The 17,223-nt window shown below is 62.2% G+C and overlaps 4 protein-coding genes across 5 annotated transcripts in view; 3 read left to right on the forward strand and 1 right to left on the reverse strand.

The window, feature by feature from the left end:
* XPO7 (exportin 7) overlaps window positions 1-2,872 on the forward strand; it is a 44,153-nt gene extending 41,281 nt beyond the window's left edge. For both annotated transcript variants that reach the window (XM_027714013.2, XM_027714014.2), the window contains exons 26-28: window positions 576-674; window positions 943-1,070; window positions 2,578-2,872. In XM_027714013.2, the coding sequence (XP_027569814.1) occupies window positions 576-674; window positions 943-1,070; window positions 2,578-2,671 (321 nt within the window). In that variant the 3' untranslated portion in view covers window positions 2,672-2,872. The remainder of the gene's footprint in view (window positions 1-575; window positions 675-942; window positions 1,071-2,577) is intronic.
* A 2,470-nt stretch (window positions 2,873-5,342) lies between these two features.
* PBDC1 (polysaccharide biosynthesis domain containing 1) lies at window positions 5,343-7,467 on the reverse strand. Its single transcript, XM_027714020.2, has 6 exons — window positions 7,433-7,467; window positions 7,262-7,327; window positions 6,158-6,217; window positions 5,925-6,065; window positions 5,715-5,826; window positions 5,343-5,618 (listed from the first exon to the last, which is right to left on the reverse strand). Exons 1-6 carry the CDS (start codon window positions 7,457-7,459, stop codon window positions 5,518-5,520), a joined length of 507 nt encoding a protein of 168 aa, XP_027569821.1. The 5' UTR covers window positions 7,460-7,467; the 3' UTR covers window positions 5,343-5,517.
* Window positions 7,468-8,250: 783 nt separating this feature from the next.
* On the forward strand, window positions 8,251-10,600 carry NPM2 (nucleophosmin/nucleoplasmin 2). The gene is made up of 10 exons (XM_039388264.1): window positions 8,251-8,293; window positions 8,667-8,743; window positions 8,846-8,931; window positions 9,324-9,440; window positions 9,536-9,629; window positions 9,703-9,806; window positions 9,994-10,022; window positions 10,113-10,149; window positions 10,321-10,380; window positions 10,536-10,600. The coding sequence occupies exons 2-9, from the start codon at window positions 8,686-8,688 to the stop codon at window positions 10,363-10,365; spliced, it is 570 nt and encodes a 189-aa protein (XP_039244198.1). The 5' UTR covers window positions 8,251-8,293; window positions 8,667-8,685; the 3' UTR covers window positions 10,366-10,380; window positions 10,536-10,600.
* Window positions 10,601-12,465: 1,865 nt separating this feature from the next.
* Window positions 12,466-17,011, forward strand: FGF17 (fibroblast growth factor 17). Its single transcript, XM_027714073.2, has 5 exons — window positions 12,466-12,497; window positions 12,633-12,669; window positions 14,806-14,983; window positions 15,879-15,985; window positions 16,724-17,011. Exons 1-5 carry the CDS (start codon window positions 12,466-12,468, stop codon window positions 17,009-17,011), a joined length of 642 nt encoding a protein of 213 aa, XP_027569874.1.
* The last annotated feature ends 212 nt before the right edge of the window (window positions 17,012-17,223 follow it).

The raw sequence follows: 17,223 nt of genomic DNA on the forward strand, positions 1-17,223 counted from the left end.
AAATTCCTCAGGGCATTCAGACATTCCCTTGTTTAGGGAAGATGAGACAATACTGCCTGGCTGCCTTGGGGCAGGATGGGATGTGTGGGGAATCCAGCAGTTCATGGAGGCTCCAGCTCCTCCCACGATGGGATGGGTTAATGTTGGACTCATGGAATGGTTTGGGTTGGAAGGGACCTTAGAGCTCATCCCATTCCACCCCCTGCCATGGGCAGGGACACCTCCCACTGTCCTAGGTTGCTCCAACCTGGCCTTGGACACTCCAGGGGCAGCCACAGCTTCTCTGGGAATTCCATCCCAGCCCCTCCCTGCCCTCCCAGGGAGGAATTCCTTCCCAATATCCCATCTAACCCGACTCTCTCTCAGTTTTAAGCCATTCCCTGTTGTCCTGTCACTCTGTGCTCTTGCAAATAGCCTCGAAGGTGTTTCCCACCCCAAATTCCAGGATTCCCTGGCACTCAGGGCTCTGCACCCCTGAGCCCCCAGCCCTGGGGGTGCCTTGCTGCTCCTGGGCCATGCTGGGGAGGGAGATGGGATGGGCAGGGCTGCTCTCAAACCCCATTTCCCTCTTCCAGATGCTCTCGACAGTGCTGAACATCATCATCTTCGAGGACTGCAGGAACCAGTGGTCCATGTCCAGGCCCCTGCTCGGCCTCATCCTGCTCAACGAGAAGGTAACGGAGCCAGGAGGGATGGCAGGGCTTGGCTGGGGCTGAGGGAGCAGCAGATGGTTGGGAAGCCTTGGAGAGAGCACGTGCCAAGGGAAGGGTGTCCAGCCCTCCCTGCACACCCTCGGAGCTGAGCAATCCAATTCCCTTCCCCTCAGAGCCCCCCGAAGAGCTGTCACACCTTCCCTCCCTCCTCCCAGGAGCCCCCTGTGCGTGTCCTGCCCCGAAGCCGAGGTCCCCTGGGAACTAACCCATCCTTTTCCTGTCTTCCCAGTATTTCTCTGACCTGAGGAACAGCATAGTGAACAGCCAGCCCCCGGAGAAGCAGCAGGCCATGCACCTCTGCTTCGAGAACCTCATGGAGGGCATCGAACGCAACCTGCTGACCAAGAACAGGGACAGGTCAGTGTGGGGCTGGGGCTGGGGCCTCCTGCACAGCACAGCACTGGAGCAGCTTTTCCATGACATTCCTTCGTGGAAAGGGTTGTCCAGGGCAGTGGTGGAGTCGCCATCCCTGCAGGGATTTCCCACATGTGGAGATCTGGGCTTGGCATTCCTGGGTTGAGGGTCGGGCTCGACGACCTCAGAGGGCTTTTCCAGCCTCAGTTCCACGATTCCATTTTAGGGAATCAGGGCAGAGTTTTTTGGGTTTTTGTTTTGTTTTTTTTTCCCCAAGGCTGACCAGGCAGTGTTTAAATTAATTGGCAGTGCTTAATGATCCTTTTCTCAGCTGGGTTCCAATAACCTGCACTGCTCAGGGTTATTACAGAGGGCAAACATGGCACCAGCAACCCAAAAATGCAGAGTGGCTTCAGCCTGCAAGGCAGGGAGAGGGGCAGGTTTCCAAGTGCCCAGCTCTGCCTTCAGACACTTCATCTCTCACTGCTTGGTTTGGGGCTTTGGGCTGCAGGCCACGTGTTTTTAATGAGTCCTTTGGAGGTTCAGTTTTCATCACGTTCATCGGGGCAGTTTCCTTGTCACGAGCTCGGGGATGGAAATGGGTTGTTCTGAAATAACTCTGCAGGTACAGGGTGAGGAATTGGGCTGCCCTGGAAGTGCTTTAGCACCCAAAGGAGGGCACTAAGATGGGGAAGGGCCTTGAGAGGGGCTGTGTGAGGAGCCTGAGGGCACTTGGTGTGTTCAGCTGGAGCAGAGGAGGCTGAGGGGAGACCCCAGTGCAGTTCCACCTTCCTGGGCAGGGGCAGAGGAGGGGCAGGGACTGAGCTCTGCTCTGGGGGGACCAGGGACAGCAGCCAGGGAATGGCTGGAGCTGTGCCAGGGCAGGCTCAGGTTGGATCCCAGGAAAAGGTTCTTCCCCCAGAGGGTGGTTGGGCACTGCCCAGGCTCCCCAGGGCAGTGGGCACAGCCCCAAGGCTGCCAGAGCTCCAGGAGGGTTTGGATGCTTCCCTGGGGCACAGGGTGGGACTTCTAGGGATGGTCCTGTGCAGGGCTCAGGGTTGGACTGGATACTCCTTTGTGAATCCCTTCCAACTCAGCATATTCCATGATTTGAGAGCTCAGGGATTGTTTGGGTGATCCTCTGGGGCACAGGGTGGGACTTTTAGGGCTGGGCCTGTGCAGGGCTGAGGGTTGGACTCACTGCTCCCCGAGGGTCCCTCCCAGCTCAGCATATTCCATGATTTGAGAGCTCAGGGAGCACTTGGATGATCCTCTCAGGGCCAGGGTGGGATTTTGGGGTGTCCTGGGCAGGAGTTGCACTCACTGCTCCCCGAGGGTCCCTCCCAGCTCAGCATATTCCATGATTTGAGAGCTCAGGGAGCATTTGGATGATCCTCTCAGGGCCAGGGTGGGATTTTGGGGTGTCCTGGGCAGGGGGTCCCTCCCAGCTCAGCCCTGCCGTGATCCCTGTGCCCGAGGGGGTCCCTGAGTGCCCTGCCTGCCCCCCCAGGTTCACCCAGAACCTGTCAGCGTTCCGGAGGGAGGTGAACGACTCCATGAAGAACTCGACCTACGGCGTGAACAGCAACGACATGATGAGCTGACACCTCCCACCTCCAGCTGTACAGAGCAGCATCTCCTTGGCCTGGCCCAGAGGGGTTTCTGATGGAAAGAAAAGAGGCCCTTCCTAATCCCTGCCCTTCCCCAGGGCTGGATTGTGGATCCCACGTCCCCGAGGGAGGAGGGAGCAGGAGGTTGAGAGCTCTACCTGGGCAGGTGCTTCTGTTTTCCGTGGGGTTAAAAAATAAAAAAAAAAAAAAGGGGGTGGAAGGGCATAATCCAGGTGCAAGAATCCGATGTCTCTCCCTACCCCTGGATGTGGAAACGCCAGCGCTCTGCTGCAGCCTGCCTTGTATAAAACATGTACATTTTTTCATAACATTTTGAACAAGGTTTATATTGACTCGAGTTTAAAAAAAAAAAAAAAAAAAAAAAAAAAAAAAACAAAAAAAAAAAAAGAGGAAAAAAATAAAAAAAAAACACACACACACACACACAAAAAAAACCTACACAAAATGACAACAAAAAAAAAAACAAACAAAAATACAGTGTGATTGAAATTTTTACAGAGTCCTGGTGCACCGGTGCTGGCGTGAGGGTTGTGTATGAGAGTGAGGAAAGCGTGGCCTGAAGCTTTACTGGGCGAGGGGGTGGCTGTGTGTGAAAGTGCAGAGAAATCTATTTAGTGACAGTAGAGAGAGAAGCAGGAAAAAAAAATTAAAAAATTTAAAAAAAAAAAATACAAAAAAAAAAAGGATTAAAAACAAAAAAACAAACCACGGCGACGAAACCCGACAAAAATTTAAAAAAAAAAATTAAAAAAAAAAAAAAAAAAAAAAAAAAAAAAAAAAAAAAAAAAAAAAAAAAGAGGCATTGTAAAATTCCAAAATGTATATTTTTTCTTATTAAGCCCCCCCTTGAAATCACAATTTCCCCCCGGTCTCTCGCCCTTGTTATTGGGAACTCGAAGCCATGGCGTGACCCTCCGTTCGTGCTTGCTCGTGGGTGTCTCTCCTGTCCCCTCCCAGAGCCCTCCCCTCCTCCCCCAGTTCTGTTTTATTCCCCCTTTCCCCCCTTCCCGCCCCCCCAGCGTGAGCAGGAGCTCAGGGCAGCACAGGGAGGCTTCTGAATAACAAGGTTTTGCCCAGCATGAAGTGTTGAACCCCCCTGGGGAACGAGCCCAGTTCTTTTCCGAGTCACCACCATAAATGTTCGGGATATAAATCGATAGAAAAATTGACTTAACAGAGGAAAGCTGATGGGGGAGGGAACCTGTTTGCCTTGTATTTTCCCACTATTGTTGCTGCTAGTCGTGTGCATCCTCTTGCTCAGCTCTACCCACAGACACTCGGTCCTTAGGGCTTCAGTTTTATTTCCCAGACACCACCTACTCTTTAATTTTATTTTCCTTCTTCTCCCCCTTCTTTTTTTTTTTTTGTTTGTTTGTTTGGGTTTTTTGTTGATTTTTGTTGTTTGGTGTTTTTTTTTTTTTTTTTTTTAAGATTTTGTTTGTTTTCTTTCCTCTGGCGATTGTGTGTTGGGTCCCTTTTTCGCGTGAGCAGATGCTGGTTGACTTGTCAGGGTGTTTGCTGCAAACAGTGTAAGCATTGTGACTGCAAATAAAACTTCAATGGTTTCTACTGACCACGTCTCTGGCACCCTCAGTCCCCCCCACCCCTGCACCCCAAAAACCTCCCCTGCAACCCCAAGATCTCTCCTTGCACCTTGTTTTTGCCCAAAATCTCCCCTGGAGTCCCAGGAGCTCTCCTTGCACCCTGTTTTCACACAAAACCCCAAAATGTCCAAAAGAGCCCCAAGATCTTCCCCAGAACCTCAAGATCTCCCCCTGCACCACAAGTTTCCCCCCTGCACCCCAAAAACCTCCCCTGCAGCCCCAGGATCTCCCCCTGCACCCTGGTTTTACCCCAAACCCCCAAATCTCCCCCGCAGCCCCAAGATCTCTCCTTGCACCCTGGTTTTACCCAAAATCTCCCCTAGAGCCCCAAGATCTTCCCCTGCACCCTGAAATCTTCCCCTTGCACCCTGATTTTCCCCCCCTGCACCCCAAAATCTCCCCTGGAGCCCTGACATCTCCCCCTGCCCCCTGAGATCTTCACCTGCATTCTGAGCTCCACCCCAAAACCCCAAGATCTCCCCCAGCACCTTGAGTTTTTCCCCCAAAATCTCCCTCGGCCCCCCAAAATGTCTCACTATACCCTCAGCTTTCCCCCAGAACCTCAAGAGTTCTCCCTTTGCACCCCAAGGTCTTCCTCTGCACCCCAAAATCTCTCCCTGCACCCTGAGCTCTCAGAACCCCCAAAATCTCCCACTGCACCTTCAGCTCTACCCCAAAACCCCAAGATCTCTCCCCGCACCCCAAGACCTTCCCAGAACCCCAAAATCTCCCCTTGCCCCCTCAAGTCTTTCCCCCAGAACCCCAAGATCCCCCCCCAGCACCCCCAGCCCTCCCCTGCCTGCTGCAGGGTGACTCTTCCCACCAAAACATGTCCCAAAATCCCCCAAATCAGATGGAATTCGGGGGGAGGGGGTGGATGGTACTTTGCCTTCCAGCCAAAACCCACCTGGATTTGGCCACAATTCCTCTCATTTTACCCCATTTTGGGCAACAAGCTGTGCCCAGGTGGGGGTGCAGGGGAAGGGGGGCACCCCCAGCCCCACTGTGGGGGGGTCCTGGCACTGACACCAGCACAGGGATGAGTTTTTAAAAACATTTATTTACAGCCCGGGCGGGAGGAGCGGCCGAGGCAGGTCCAGCCCTGCTGCCCCTCCCAACCCAGAGCGGGGCTGGGGGGGCTCCTGCCCCCCTCACCCGGGGACAGGGGGCTTCCTGCCCCCCTCACCTTGGCACCGGGTGAGTTTGCCCCTGCCCTCACCCCGATTTTGGCTCCTCAGCCTTCCCCCTGTAAACGGCGTCGTTCCAGCCTTCCCTGTTCCGGGCGATCTCGATGGCGAAAAACTGGATTCTGGTGGCTGGAAAACAGGGGAGGGAGAAACCCTCCAGCACAGCTCAGCTTTCCCACAGCCCCCCCTGCCCCGTTTCCTGGGGGTCCCCATCCCGTTTCCCACCGAAGATGGTGTTTTCCTCGGTGTATTCCCGGCGGGAATCCAGGCGGAGCAGAGTCCCGTAGTTGAAATCCTCCACCACCCCCTCGAACCTCAGGCAGAACGGGCGCCACTTCTGGGGTGGGGAAAGGGGTTGGAAAAACACCCTCAGCACCCCTGGGAGATGGGGAGGGGGGAAATCCATGTGGAGGGGGGGGATCAGGTCCCACCCACCGCCTTGGCCGGCTCCGATTTCAGCTCCTCGGGGTCCAACACGTCGATTTTGAGGTCCCGGAAGGTTTTCCTGAACTCCTCGTAGATCTGGTCGTCCACCTTGGTGAGGTTCAGGAATTTGGGGTCCACGGAGGAGATGAGCTGTGCAGGGGGGGGAGGGGGGGCAAAGGGATTTGAGCCACGAGCCCTCCCAGGAGCCCCCCCCAGCCCTGTGTGAGCCCCCCCAGACTCACGTTGAAGTAGACCTGGGCGTGCTGGTGGGCTTTCATGGCCCAGGCCAGCTCCACACGGGGCTGCCGAGGGAAAAGAGGGCTCAGGAAGGGCTGTGCCCCCCCCCGGGGGGGCCAAACCTCCCCTTGGAGGGTCCCTCCTCCCCTCTGGGGGACCCTCTCCCCCTGCTGGGGGTTGCTCTCCTCCCACTCAGGGGGTTTTGCTCCTCTTGGAGGGTCTCTCTGCTCCCCTCGGGGAGGTGTGGAGGAGAAGTTGGGACCCTCCCCTCCCTTCCCAGGGCTGGGACCCTCCTGGAATGGGATCCCCCAGGACTGGGACAGCCCAAGGCTTGTACCCTCCGTGGGGTGGGATCCCCCCTCCCCTCCCAGGACTGGGATATCCCCCACCCCAGTGATGGGACCACCCCCAAGGCTGGGACCCCCCTCCACCCCCAGGACAGGGATTTCCAAAGCTGGGACCCCCCCACCCCCAGCACTAGGACCCTCCTGGACTGGGAACCCCTCAGCACTGAGACCCCCCCAGTGCTGTAACCCCAAAACCCCCCCTCCACCCCCAAGACTGTGACACCTCCTTGCCCCCCCCTCGCACAGGGACCCCCAAAGTTGGAACCCCCCAATGCTGGGACCCCCCCCCCAATGCTGGAACCCTCCCAGGACAGGGAACCCCCAATGCTGGGACCCCCCCCCAATGCTGGAACCCTCCCAGGACAGGGAACCCCCAATGCTGGGACCCCCTTCCCAGCACTAAGACCCCCCAGGACTGAGACCCGCAGTGCTGTAACCCCCCCCTAATTCTGCAACCCCAAAGCTGCGACATCCCCCCCCAACGCTGGGGCTCCCCTCCACCCCCCAGGGCTGTGACCACTCCCCCCAGGACAGGGACCCCCAAAGTTGGAACCCCCCAATGCTGGGATCCCCCTCCCAGTGCTGGAACCCTCCCAGGACAGGGACCCCCAAATGCTGGAACCCCCCAATCCTGGAACTCCAAATCTGCAAACCCCCCCTCCACTCCCGGGGCTGTGCCGCACGCAGGACTGTTCCCCCCCCCGGGACAGGGACCCCCCCCGGGACAGGGACCCCCCCCGGGACAGGGACCCCCAAACTCACGTCGTTCCCAAACGCCTCCGCCGGCAGCGACAGCGCCTGAGCGGCCGCCGCGGCCTCGCCGGGGCCCTGCGGGGACACGGGGCTGAGCCACGGGGGGGACACGGACCCCCCCACGGCCAGCCGGACCCCAGCAGTGCCCCCCGTGGCCCCAGCAGTGCCCCCCAGTCTCACCAGTCCCGCCAGTCCCGCCGCCGCCATCGCAGCGATGCCGGAAGAGGCAGCGCCGCCCCGCCCATGGGGGGACACGGGGGGGACACGAGGGACGGGGGGGACACCGGGGATGGGGGGGGCAAGGGGGGACACGAGGGACAGAGGGGACACGAGGGACGGGGGGACAATGGGGGGACACGAGGGATAGAGGGGACACGAGGGACGGGGGGGACAAGGGGGGGGACGGGGGGGACAAGGGGGGACAAGAGGGACGGGGGGGACACCGGGGATGGGGGGGACAAGAGGGATAGAGGGGACACGAGGGACGGGGGGACACCAGGGGGGACAGGGGGGGACAAGAGGGATAGAGGGGACACGAGGGACGGGGGGGACACCAGGGGGGACAAGAGGGATGGAGGGACACGAGGGACCGGGGGGACACCAGGGATAGGGGGGGACAAGGGGGGGACAAGAGGGATAGAGGGGACACGAGGGACGGGGGGGACACCAGGGGTAGGGGGGACAGCAGGGGGGACAAGAGGGATGGGGGGACACGAGGGACAAGGGGGGAACAAGGGGGGACGGAGGGTCATGGGGAGACGGGGAAGGACAAGAAGGACGAGGGGGACGTGGGGAGACACGGGGGGGACACGAGGGATGGGGAGGACAGGAGGGATAGGGGGGACACGAGGGACAGGGCGGGTCACCAGGTGGGACATGGGGGGACAAGAGGGACGGAGAGGACACGACGGGGGGGACACGATGAGTGGGAGGACACGAAGGGACATGGGGGGACACGAGGGGGGGACGCGATGGGTGGGGGGACACGACGGGACACGCGGGATGGGGCCCCGTGTCAGGGCCAGCAGGACACGGTGACCGGTGACACATCGCCGGGGGGGCTCAGCGGGACCCCCACCTGTGGGGGGAGGAGGGGGTCCCGTGCTCATTAACACACGGGGGGGGGGGGGGGGTTAACCCCACGCGGCTGCTGATTAACGGGGGATCGGGTGGGTGGGTGACAGGGTGGGCAGGGGTCCCTCTGCCCCTATAAGTGCCCGGTGGGTGGGTGGGGGGGGTCTTGGTGTCTGTGGGGGCTTCACGTGGGCTGAGAATTCATTTGTGTATTTTTGGGGGGGGTGAGTGTCACCGTGCAGTTTTGGGGAGGGGCTGCCGGGGGAGCAGAGGGGGCTGGGGAGGGGTCTTGCAGGCTGGGGGTCACCACGGTGCTCTGTGTGTGTGTGTCCCCCCCCAGACTGAGACACCCCAGAGCCATGTCCCTCACAGAGAGCAGCGACAGCACCTCCGAGAAACCCGTGTCCCTCATTTGGGGTAAGCACCGGGACCCCCCGAGGGGTTTGGGGCTGCCTTGGGGTGCCCCCCTCTCGCCCCGTGCCCCCACCCCACGGCTGTGCCCCCCCTCTGTGCCCGCAGGGTGTGAGCTGAGCAAGCAGAAGGACTCCTACACCTTCCAGATGCCCGAGGGCTGGCACTGTGAGCAGCAGCTGGCCCTGCGCACGGTGGGTGACCCCCAAAAACACCCGGGGGGTGCCTGGGGGTCGTGGGAGGACTGTGAGGGGTCACAGGGGGGGTTGTTCTCCTTGCTGCCTGCAGGGGATGGCCCGGGGTGAATCCCATGTGGTGGAGGTTGTGATGGGGGCTGCTTGTGCCCACGTGCTCCTTGGCCACCCCAAATCCTGGGTCGTCCTGGGGGGGTCACTGAGGGGTTGTTCTTCTCTCTGCCCGGGGGGGGAGATGACCTGGGATGGATTCCCTGTGGTGGAGACTGTGCCAGGCGAGGAGGGGGCTGCTTTCACCCTGGTGCCCCTCAAATTTTTGGGGGTCCTGGTTGAGGGGTACCTGCACGCCATGAGAATCCGGGGGGAGGCATTTTCTTCTCCCCCTGCTCCAGATCTGCCTGGGGGAGTCGGCCCGGGATGAATTCCACGTGGTGGAGGTGGTGGCAGAGGAGGGGGACACCCGGCCCCCGGTGCCCCTCGCCACGCTGAAGCCGTCAGTGCTGCCCATGGTGAGTGCCCTGGGGAGGGGGCTGCTGCTGGCCCCAGGGAGGGGGCTGCTGGCCCGGGGGGCTGCCAGGGGAGCTGCCACCCCCCTGTTTTGCAGGCCACGCTGGCGGGAGTGGAGCTGACCCCCCCTGTCACCTTCCGCCTGAGAGCCGGCTCGGGGCCCGTCTACATCAGCGGGCAGTACATCTCCAGTGAGTGTGGGGGTCCCCCCTGCCCTGGGACCCCCCTCCCCGGGTGTGGGGGCTCAGCCAGGCTCTCCCGCAGTGATGACCTCAGATGAGGAGGAGGAAGAAGAGGAGGAGGAAGAAGAGGAGTCCCCTGAGAAGCCCCCCAAGGGCCAAACCGCCCGGAAAGGCGGCGCTGCCAAGGTCAGCACCCCCTCGGGTGGGGGTGAGGGGTGCAGAGGGGTCCCTGTGCCATGGGGAAGGGAGGGCAGGGACCCCAAGCCCCTCTCTGTTGAGGGGATGAGCCGTGACCTTCATCCCTCGGGGAGGAAGAATCCCAGGCTCTGCAGCGAGTCCTCATCCTGCTTCTCCCTCTCTCTCTCCCCCACAGAAGAGAAAGCTGGAGAAGGAGGATGAGCCGTGAGTATGATGGAGGGGGAAAAGCCTGGAGCAGGGGCTGCCCACCCTGCTGGGACCCCGATCCCAGCCCTCCCCTTCTCTCCCAAGCAGGAACAACACCGTCCCTGAGGATCCCCTTCCCGGCAAGGTAGGGGCTGCTTGGGGTGTCCCTTTGCATCCCCCCCTCACCCCGGGGGTCAACACGAGGACCTGGGGAAGGGGATGTGTGATGGGAACCCAAAAAGGGGGGGATGAGGCAGAGCTGGGGGCTCCCTGGGCCGGGGGTGGTCCCTGCTCAGCCCTGTCCCGATCCCTGCAGGGCCGTGGAGCCGGGAGGGGCAGGAAAGCAGCGCCGAAGAAATGATGGGATGTGTGGCAGGTACGGAAAGGGGTGTGGGGGATGATGTCCAGGTTTGAGGGGGCCTGTGGGTGCCCCCAGCTCATGGCTGAGTGGGGCTGGGGAGGGTCCATCCCCCAACGCGGGGTCATCCCAGGATACCTGGGCCTCAAATCCTTCCTCCTTCCCTTTTCCAGGTGCGGGAGAGCCCGAGAGAGGAGCTCTGGTGCTGGTGTCGTTCCCAAATAAAGGATATTTTGCACTCCTGGCTCCCCGTGCTGGGAATGGGGGGAACTGTGGGAGAATCCTCCATCCTGGTTAGGGCTGCTGGGGGACCCGGGGGGGTCCGGGGGCAGCCCCCGCTGCCCGAGGGGTAACAAGTGGTGCCTGTGAATAGGAGACAAAGGGGGATTAGGGAGCAGCGGGGAGACGATTAGAACCCATTGACCTGCCCTTGGTCTGCAGGCAGCGGGGGTCTGGGCAGGGTCCCGAGCCCCTCAGCGGCTCCCGGGGGGGCTGCCGTGTCCCGGCTTGGCTCCGGGGGGGGTCCTGAGCCCCCCACCAAGGCGGCTTTAGGCTGCTCCATGTGTGGGGCAGGAGGGGAGGGGGCGTTGGGGGGGTTTAATCCTGCTCTGCACCCACCGGGGCTGCTGGGCCGAGGCTGAGGAGCTGCTGGATGGGGAGGGGGGGGATGGAAAGGGGGTGTCTGTCCTCGAGGGCCACCCGCGGGAGGCTGTGACAGGCAGCCCTGTCCCTCCAGCCTTTCCTCGCCCCGCAGGGGCTGTTTGCACAGCGGGCCCCCCCCGGGGTTGTGCTGACAGCTCCCGGGACCCTCTGCCCCAGCCCGGGGGGGGCCACACCGCGAGTGATGACGGCTCCACGCCCATCAATCATCGCCCGCGGCTGGGGGGGCCGAGGCACAGCCCCCTTCCCTCCCCCCGGGGGTGCTGAGCCCCCAGGATTGGGGTGGAAGGGGATTTTGGAGCTGGGGGGTTGCTGTGTTTGTGCTCTCGGGTTCCTGCCCCTGGAGGTGTGAAGGCAGGGGGGAGGGGGGATCTAATTTGGGTCGTTCACACTAAATCAGCGCCCCCCCCCACCCCCCAGATGGGGGTGTGGGTACCCTGATGCTCCCCATCCTGCCTGTCCCGGGGGCTCTGGTACCCCCCGGCACCGAGGGGGAGGCTGAGGCACGAGCAGGAAGGCAAGTAAGTGGTTTTGGAACTAAACCCCTCCCTCCCTGTGCTGCCCCTCAGGGGTGTTGGAGCCCCCCCAGGGGTTACCCCAGCTCCCTGCCGGGGCATTTATAGGGCACTTAACACCTCCCGGGGCCAGCAAACGGCTGGTGGAGGGGTCCACAGCCTCCCCCTGCTCGGGGGGAGGTGAGACCTGCTGGGTCGGGGTGGGGAGGGGGGTCCTCAGAGCCCCCCAGCACTAAAGCAGTTGGTGGGTGATGCACAGGCTGGGACCGTGCCTGACAGCCTGGTGACAGGAGGGTGACAAAAAGCGTCTGTCCCACAGGCCTGGTACCCTCTCCACGCCCCACAGCATCATCTCCGTGAGGTGGGGTGTGATGGGGACCCCCAAGCAGCCGAGCCCCCCCTCCTCCCACTCCCCCATCCCAACCCTCCTTCCCTGCGCGGAGCCTCTGCCTCCCGGGAGAGGTCCGGCCCCTCTTGGCGGGGCTCTCCCCCCACCTTTAAAGGCTGCCCCTTCCCCCGGGTCCCACCTCCGGGCCGGGCTCCATGGGTTGGGGGGCTGCGGGCGCTGCCCCGGGCGGCGGCACCGGCCCCAGGACCGGAGGCTGATGGGGTGGGGGCGCCGGGGGCGGGATGGACCTGGATGCCCCCGAGGTGTAGGACGTGCAGCCCCCAGGGCCGGAGGAGGAGGAGGAGAAGCCCCTGCCCCGGCTGCCTCCCCCATGCTCCGGCGCTGCCCCGGAGCCCTTGGCATCGCGCGTGGGATCTCCTGGACCCTCGGACACCCCCAGAGGGGGGATCGCCCCGGCGAGGAGGGCGCGGGAGGGTCCTCGGCTTCCCCTGCCGCGGCGGGGAGCGGGGCTGGCACCGCGGCGAGCCCTCCGTGGCACCGCCGGTGGCCCCCGGTGGCCGGGGGGCTTCGAGCAGCGCCATGCAGCCCCTCACCCTGCAGAACCTCTCCATGTAAGAGCCCCTCTCGCTGCCACCACCCGTTTATTCTTTATTCTCATCCCCGCTCCTCGGGAGGAGAAAACAACCAACTCCCCACGAAACTCCCTGGGTTTTACCCCCCTCTTTTTTTTTTTCCTTTTCCCGCAGATGTTTCCAGCTCCTCATGTTCTCCTGTCAGACGCAGGTAGGTGGATGTGCTTTGCTGACCCCGGGGTGGGTGAAGGTGCCCTCTCTGTGACACCCCCCCCCCGCCCCGACCTGACCCTTTGCTTTGGGGGGTGCCCGTTGCCCTGGGGGGGGGGCTTTGCCGGGGGCTGGTGTGTGCCCACCCTGAGTGGCAGCGAGTCCCGGGCAGGGAGGGATGCAGGGTTGGAGCTCCAGGGATGGAACCCTGGGCAGGGAGGGATTCAGGACTGGAGCTCCAGGGCTGGAGGGATGCAAGGCTGGAGCCCCGGGCAGGGAGGGATGCAGGGATGAAGTTCCAGGAATGGAAGGATGCAGGGCTGGAGCTCCAGGGATGGAAGGATTCAGGGCTGGAGCTCCAGGGATGGAAGGATTCAGGGCTGGAGCTCCAGGGATGGAAGGATTCAGGGCTGGAGCCCCAGGCAGGGAGGGATGAAGGGCTGGAGCTCCAGGGCTGGAAGGATGCAGGGGCAGAGCCTCACGGATGGAGCCCTGGGCAGGGAGGGATGCAGGGATGAAGTTCCAGGGCTGGAGTCCTGGGCAGGGAGGGATGCAGGGCTGGAGCTCCAGGGCTGGAGCCCCGGGCAGGGAGGGATGCAGGGCTGGAGCTCCAGGGACAGATGGGGGGGTTGTGTCCGTGCCAGAGCTGCGCTTGTGCCCCTCAGCACCGACCTCGAAGGGCTGCAACTGGGGGTTCAGCAGTGGGGATCACACCCCCCCCGGACCCCTCCGGCCCCCCCGGAGGGTGTGGATAAGGCTGCAGGGATGCCATCCCGCGCAGGTGACACGTTCCTCGCAGCCCTGCTCGGGCAGGGGGATGTGCCGGGTCCCTCAGCCGGGAGCTGCTGCCGAGGGGGTTAACGGGGTCTGGACCCCCACCAGCGGGAGGGGGGTGTGAGGTTTGACACCCCCTCCCCTTTTCCCCCCCCCCCCCCCACCCTCTGGGGCTGCACCGTCGCTTTTTGTGGCTTTAGAAAGGCAGCGCCTTTTAAAATCCACTGTTCCATATCAGCACCCTCTGCTCCAGCGCCCGAACAAAACCCCCGCGGCTGCGGCCCCGCGGCATTAAAACATCCCCGGGACCTTTTTTCTTTCTTTTACACTCCCCCCCCCCCCCTTTTTTTTTCCCCTTCCCAAGGTAAACGCTTTTATTTCTTTGAAAATGAGAGGGGAAGGGAAGCGCCTTTGATGGAGAGGGGCCGCTCCCCCCTCCCATCCCATCCCACCTCCCCCGACAGCCCCAAAGGCTTTAAAGCAGATTCCCGGCAGGAAATGAGTCCCCGGGCGCACACAAAGGTGGGCAGGGAGTTTGGGGGGGGCACCATCCCACTGCTCCGTGCAGGGCTGGATCCCCCCCTGCCTTCCCAGGGAGAGGATGCCACAGCCTGGGAATGTGGGTGGCAGGTCCCGTGCCCCCCCCCAGACGATGCTGTGCACCCCAAGCTGGGCCGGTGGGACCCCAGATGTCCCCCCTCCGATGCATCCCCTGCCCACAGACCCTTCCAAGCTGGTTTTGGGGCCGGGGTCCTTCAGGTGCTGCCCTGAGCCCCTCTTACACCGGGACTACAGTGAGTTTTCCTTTAGGATGTGTGTTGAGAGGGTCTGGTTGGAGTCCAGAGCGGGAGGGGGGAGCTGCCCACCACCCCAAATCCCCCTCCCCACCTCACCTGCCCTAATTAGCTGCTGTTTTCCCTCTGACCACCCTCGTGTGCTGCTCCTGCCTGGTCAGGAGCTGTCTCGGAGTCCAGGATGTTTATTCCAAGCTCAGGATGGACCGGGAGGGGACAGCTCTGCTCCTGGGACACCCAGCCTGGCTCTGGGGGGTCTCACCCACCGTGAGGGACTCGGTGGGGGTTTCCCCAGCTCAGCTCCTGCATCCCAGGCTTTCCCTGGGGCCTGCTGAGCATCCCTGGGGTGGCTGTGCCGGGAGGAGAACATCCTTCCCTGCATCCCCCTCCTGCCTGGGATAATAAACAGGATCTCTGCCCACCCCATTCCCGATCCAAAGCAAACCTTGCTTGCTGCTCCAAGGGAACCAGGGGGCTGGGAGCTCCCTTTGCCCGTTCCCAGGCTCTCCCCCCTGCTCCCCTTGCCGTCCCAAAGCGAATTGATTCCGTTTTTCCCTTTGTAAACAAAGGGGGAGAACCAACCGTCTCCTAATTTTAACCAGTACGTGAGGGACCAGGGGGCCATGACGGACCAGCTGAGCCGGCGGCAGATCCGGGAATACCAACTCTACAGCCGGACCAGCGGGAAGCACGTCCAGGTCCACGGGAAGAGGATCACGGCCACCGCCGAGGACGGCAACAAATTCGGTGAGAGGGGGTCACCCTGCTCATGGAAACCCCTGGAAAATGTCTCTTCCCAAAGTGTTTTGGAGGGGGGATGGTGTGGGGGGAGTTGTTCCAGCCTGGCTGGTTTTATACCCAAAAATTCCCTCCCCGGATAACTCCAGTCAGAGCTCGGCTCCGAAGAGCCCTGACCTCAAAACTTCCCAAACCATGGATTTCTCCGGCTCCGTGCAGGATTTATAAGCCCCATATTCAGGGCTTGTGCTTTCTAATCCCTTCCTGGCACGAGACAAACAACTTTTCCTGGGGGAGAACTGCCCGATCCCGGCATCCACCTCTGAAATATCCATAGGTGGTGGGCAGATCCCATCCTGGCCACACCACCTTTCCCATGGGATTCTCCAGCCCGGGCATCCCAGCTCCACAAACCCCCCGGGCTGGAATCCCTCAGAACTTCAGGAAAGGCTTTTCCAAGCCTGCTGAGCAGCGAGGCTGAATCACCACCTTTCCCAGGGCTTTCCCTGGATTCTCCCAGCCGGACCCACCAGGTGTGAGGGTTTTGGTGTCGCTGCCAACCCTCTGGAGCCGGGACCGTTGTGGAGGAACGATGAGGATGGGGATAATTAACCTGCTGGGTTAATTATAATTAACCTGCTGGACTTGGTCTGGCCCTGGAGAGCCCATGGAATCCCGACAACGTGGATGCACTGGAGGGGGAGGGAGGGGCTGGTGCCTCCAGCAACCCCCAGTTTGCCTCTGCTGGGTTTTAACAAAGCCCCCTTGGGCATCCTGGATCGGGAGATTCCCTGGCAAGGGCTGCCCTGCCCTGGCTGATGGGGGCAGGAAGAAGGGGATGGGGGGGGATTTTGGTGCTGGAGGGGGTGTCCCAGCCCCCATGGGACACATCCTCTGCTCCCAGCCAAGCTCATCGTGGAGACGGACACGTTCGGGAGCCGCGTGCGCATCAAGGGGGCCGAGAGCGAGAAGTACATCTGCATGAGCAGGAGGGGAAAGCTCGTCGGGAAAGTGAGTCCTGGACACCCCACACGCCCCCTCTGTGTCCCCACGGCCCCCCCAACGTGTCCCCACAGTCCCTGGAGCTCAGCCTGGGGAGCCCACTGAGATCCCTGGCTGGGCTGGTCCCCCTGTCCCCGCTCACACGGGTGACGTGGATGCACTGGGGGGGCTCTGCCTGACCCCCCCTTTTCCTCCATCAGCCCTGGGTGCTGCAAGGAGAAGCCCCCGGGAAGCTGGTCCTGATGCTTCGGGGTTGAATCCCTGGGGAACGGGGTGGGAGGTGACAGAGGTGGGCTTTGGGGTGATAAAAATGGGCTTTGGGGTGATAAAAATGGGCTTTGGGGTGTCAGGGGGGTGATTAAAGCAGGCTGGAGTGCGGCGGGGTGGTGACAAAGAGGGTCTGGGGGGTGGCAGGGGTGGTGACAAAGAGGGTCTGGGGGGTGTTAGGGATGGGCTGGGGGTGACAGGTGAACTGGGAGGGTTTTTAGGATGGTGAGAAAGATGGTCTGGGGGTGAGAGACATGGTCTGGGAGGTGCCAGAGATGGTCGGCGGGGGGTGACAAAGACAAACTTGGGAGGTTTCAGGAGTGAGCTGGATGCTGACAAAGACAGGCTGGGGGGGTGCCAGGGATGGTCTGGGGAGCCCCAACACCTCTCGAGTCCCACCCCCAAGCGCCCCTCCCCATCCCTGCGGACCCTCAGAGCCCTCTCTCCTCCTCCTCTTCCTCCTCCTCCCCCCCGCCGCAGCCCAACGGGAAGAGCAAGGACTGCATCTTCACCGAGATCGTGCTGGAGAACAACTACACGGCGTTCCAGAACGCGCGCTACGAGGGCTGGTACATGGCCTTCACCCGCCGGGGCCGCCCCCGCCGCGCCTCCCGCAGCCGCCAGAACCAGCGAGAGGCCCATTTCATCAAGCGCCTGTACCGGGGGCAGCTGCCCTTCCCCAACGCCGAGCGCCAGAAGCAGTTCGAGTTCGTGGGCTCGTCCTCGCCCACCCGCCGCTCCCGCCGCACCCGCGCCCCCCGCCCGTAACCCCCGGACCCGCCCCTGCCCCGCCGCTCCCGGCCCCGGGGGCTTCCCCGCTTCTCTGGGAACGCGGGGGTTTCAGACGCCCCCTCGGGCGGGGAGGGCTCGGTTTGGTGTCGGAATCCCCGGGAGCATCCCGTGGGATCCCACCCAGCGCCTTCTCCCGCTCCCCTCGGAGGTGGTCGCCGGGCTCCTGCATCCCCGGAGAGTCCCGTGGT

Source organism: Pipra filicauda, unplaced genomic scaffold, assembly GCF_003945595.2.
Source record: "Pipra filicauda isolate LSUMZ 115617 unplaced genomic scaffold, ASM394559v2 scaffold629_size504944_pilon, whole genome shotgun sequence".
Lineage (NCBI taxonomy): Eukaryota > Metazoa > Chordata > Aves > Passeriformes > Pipridae > Pipra > Pipra filicauda.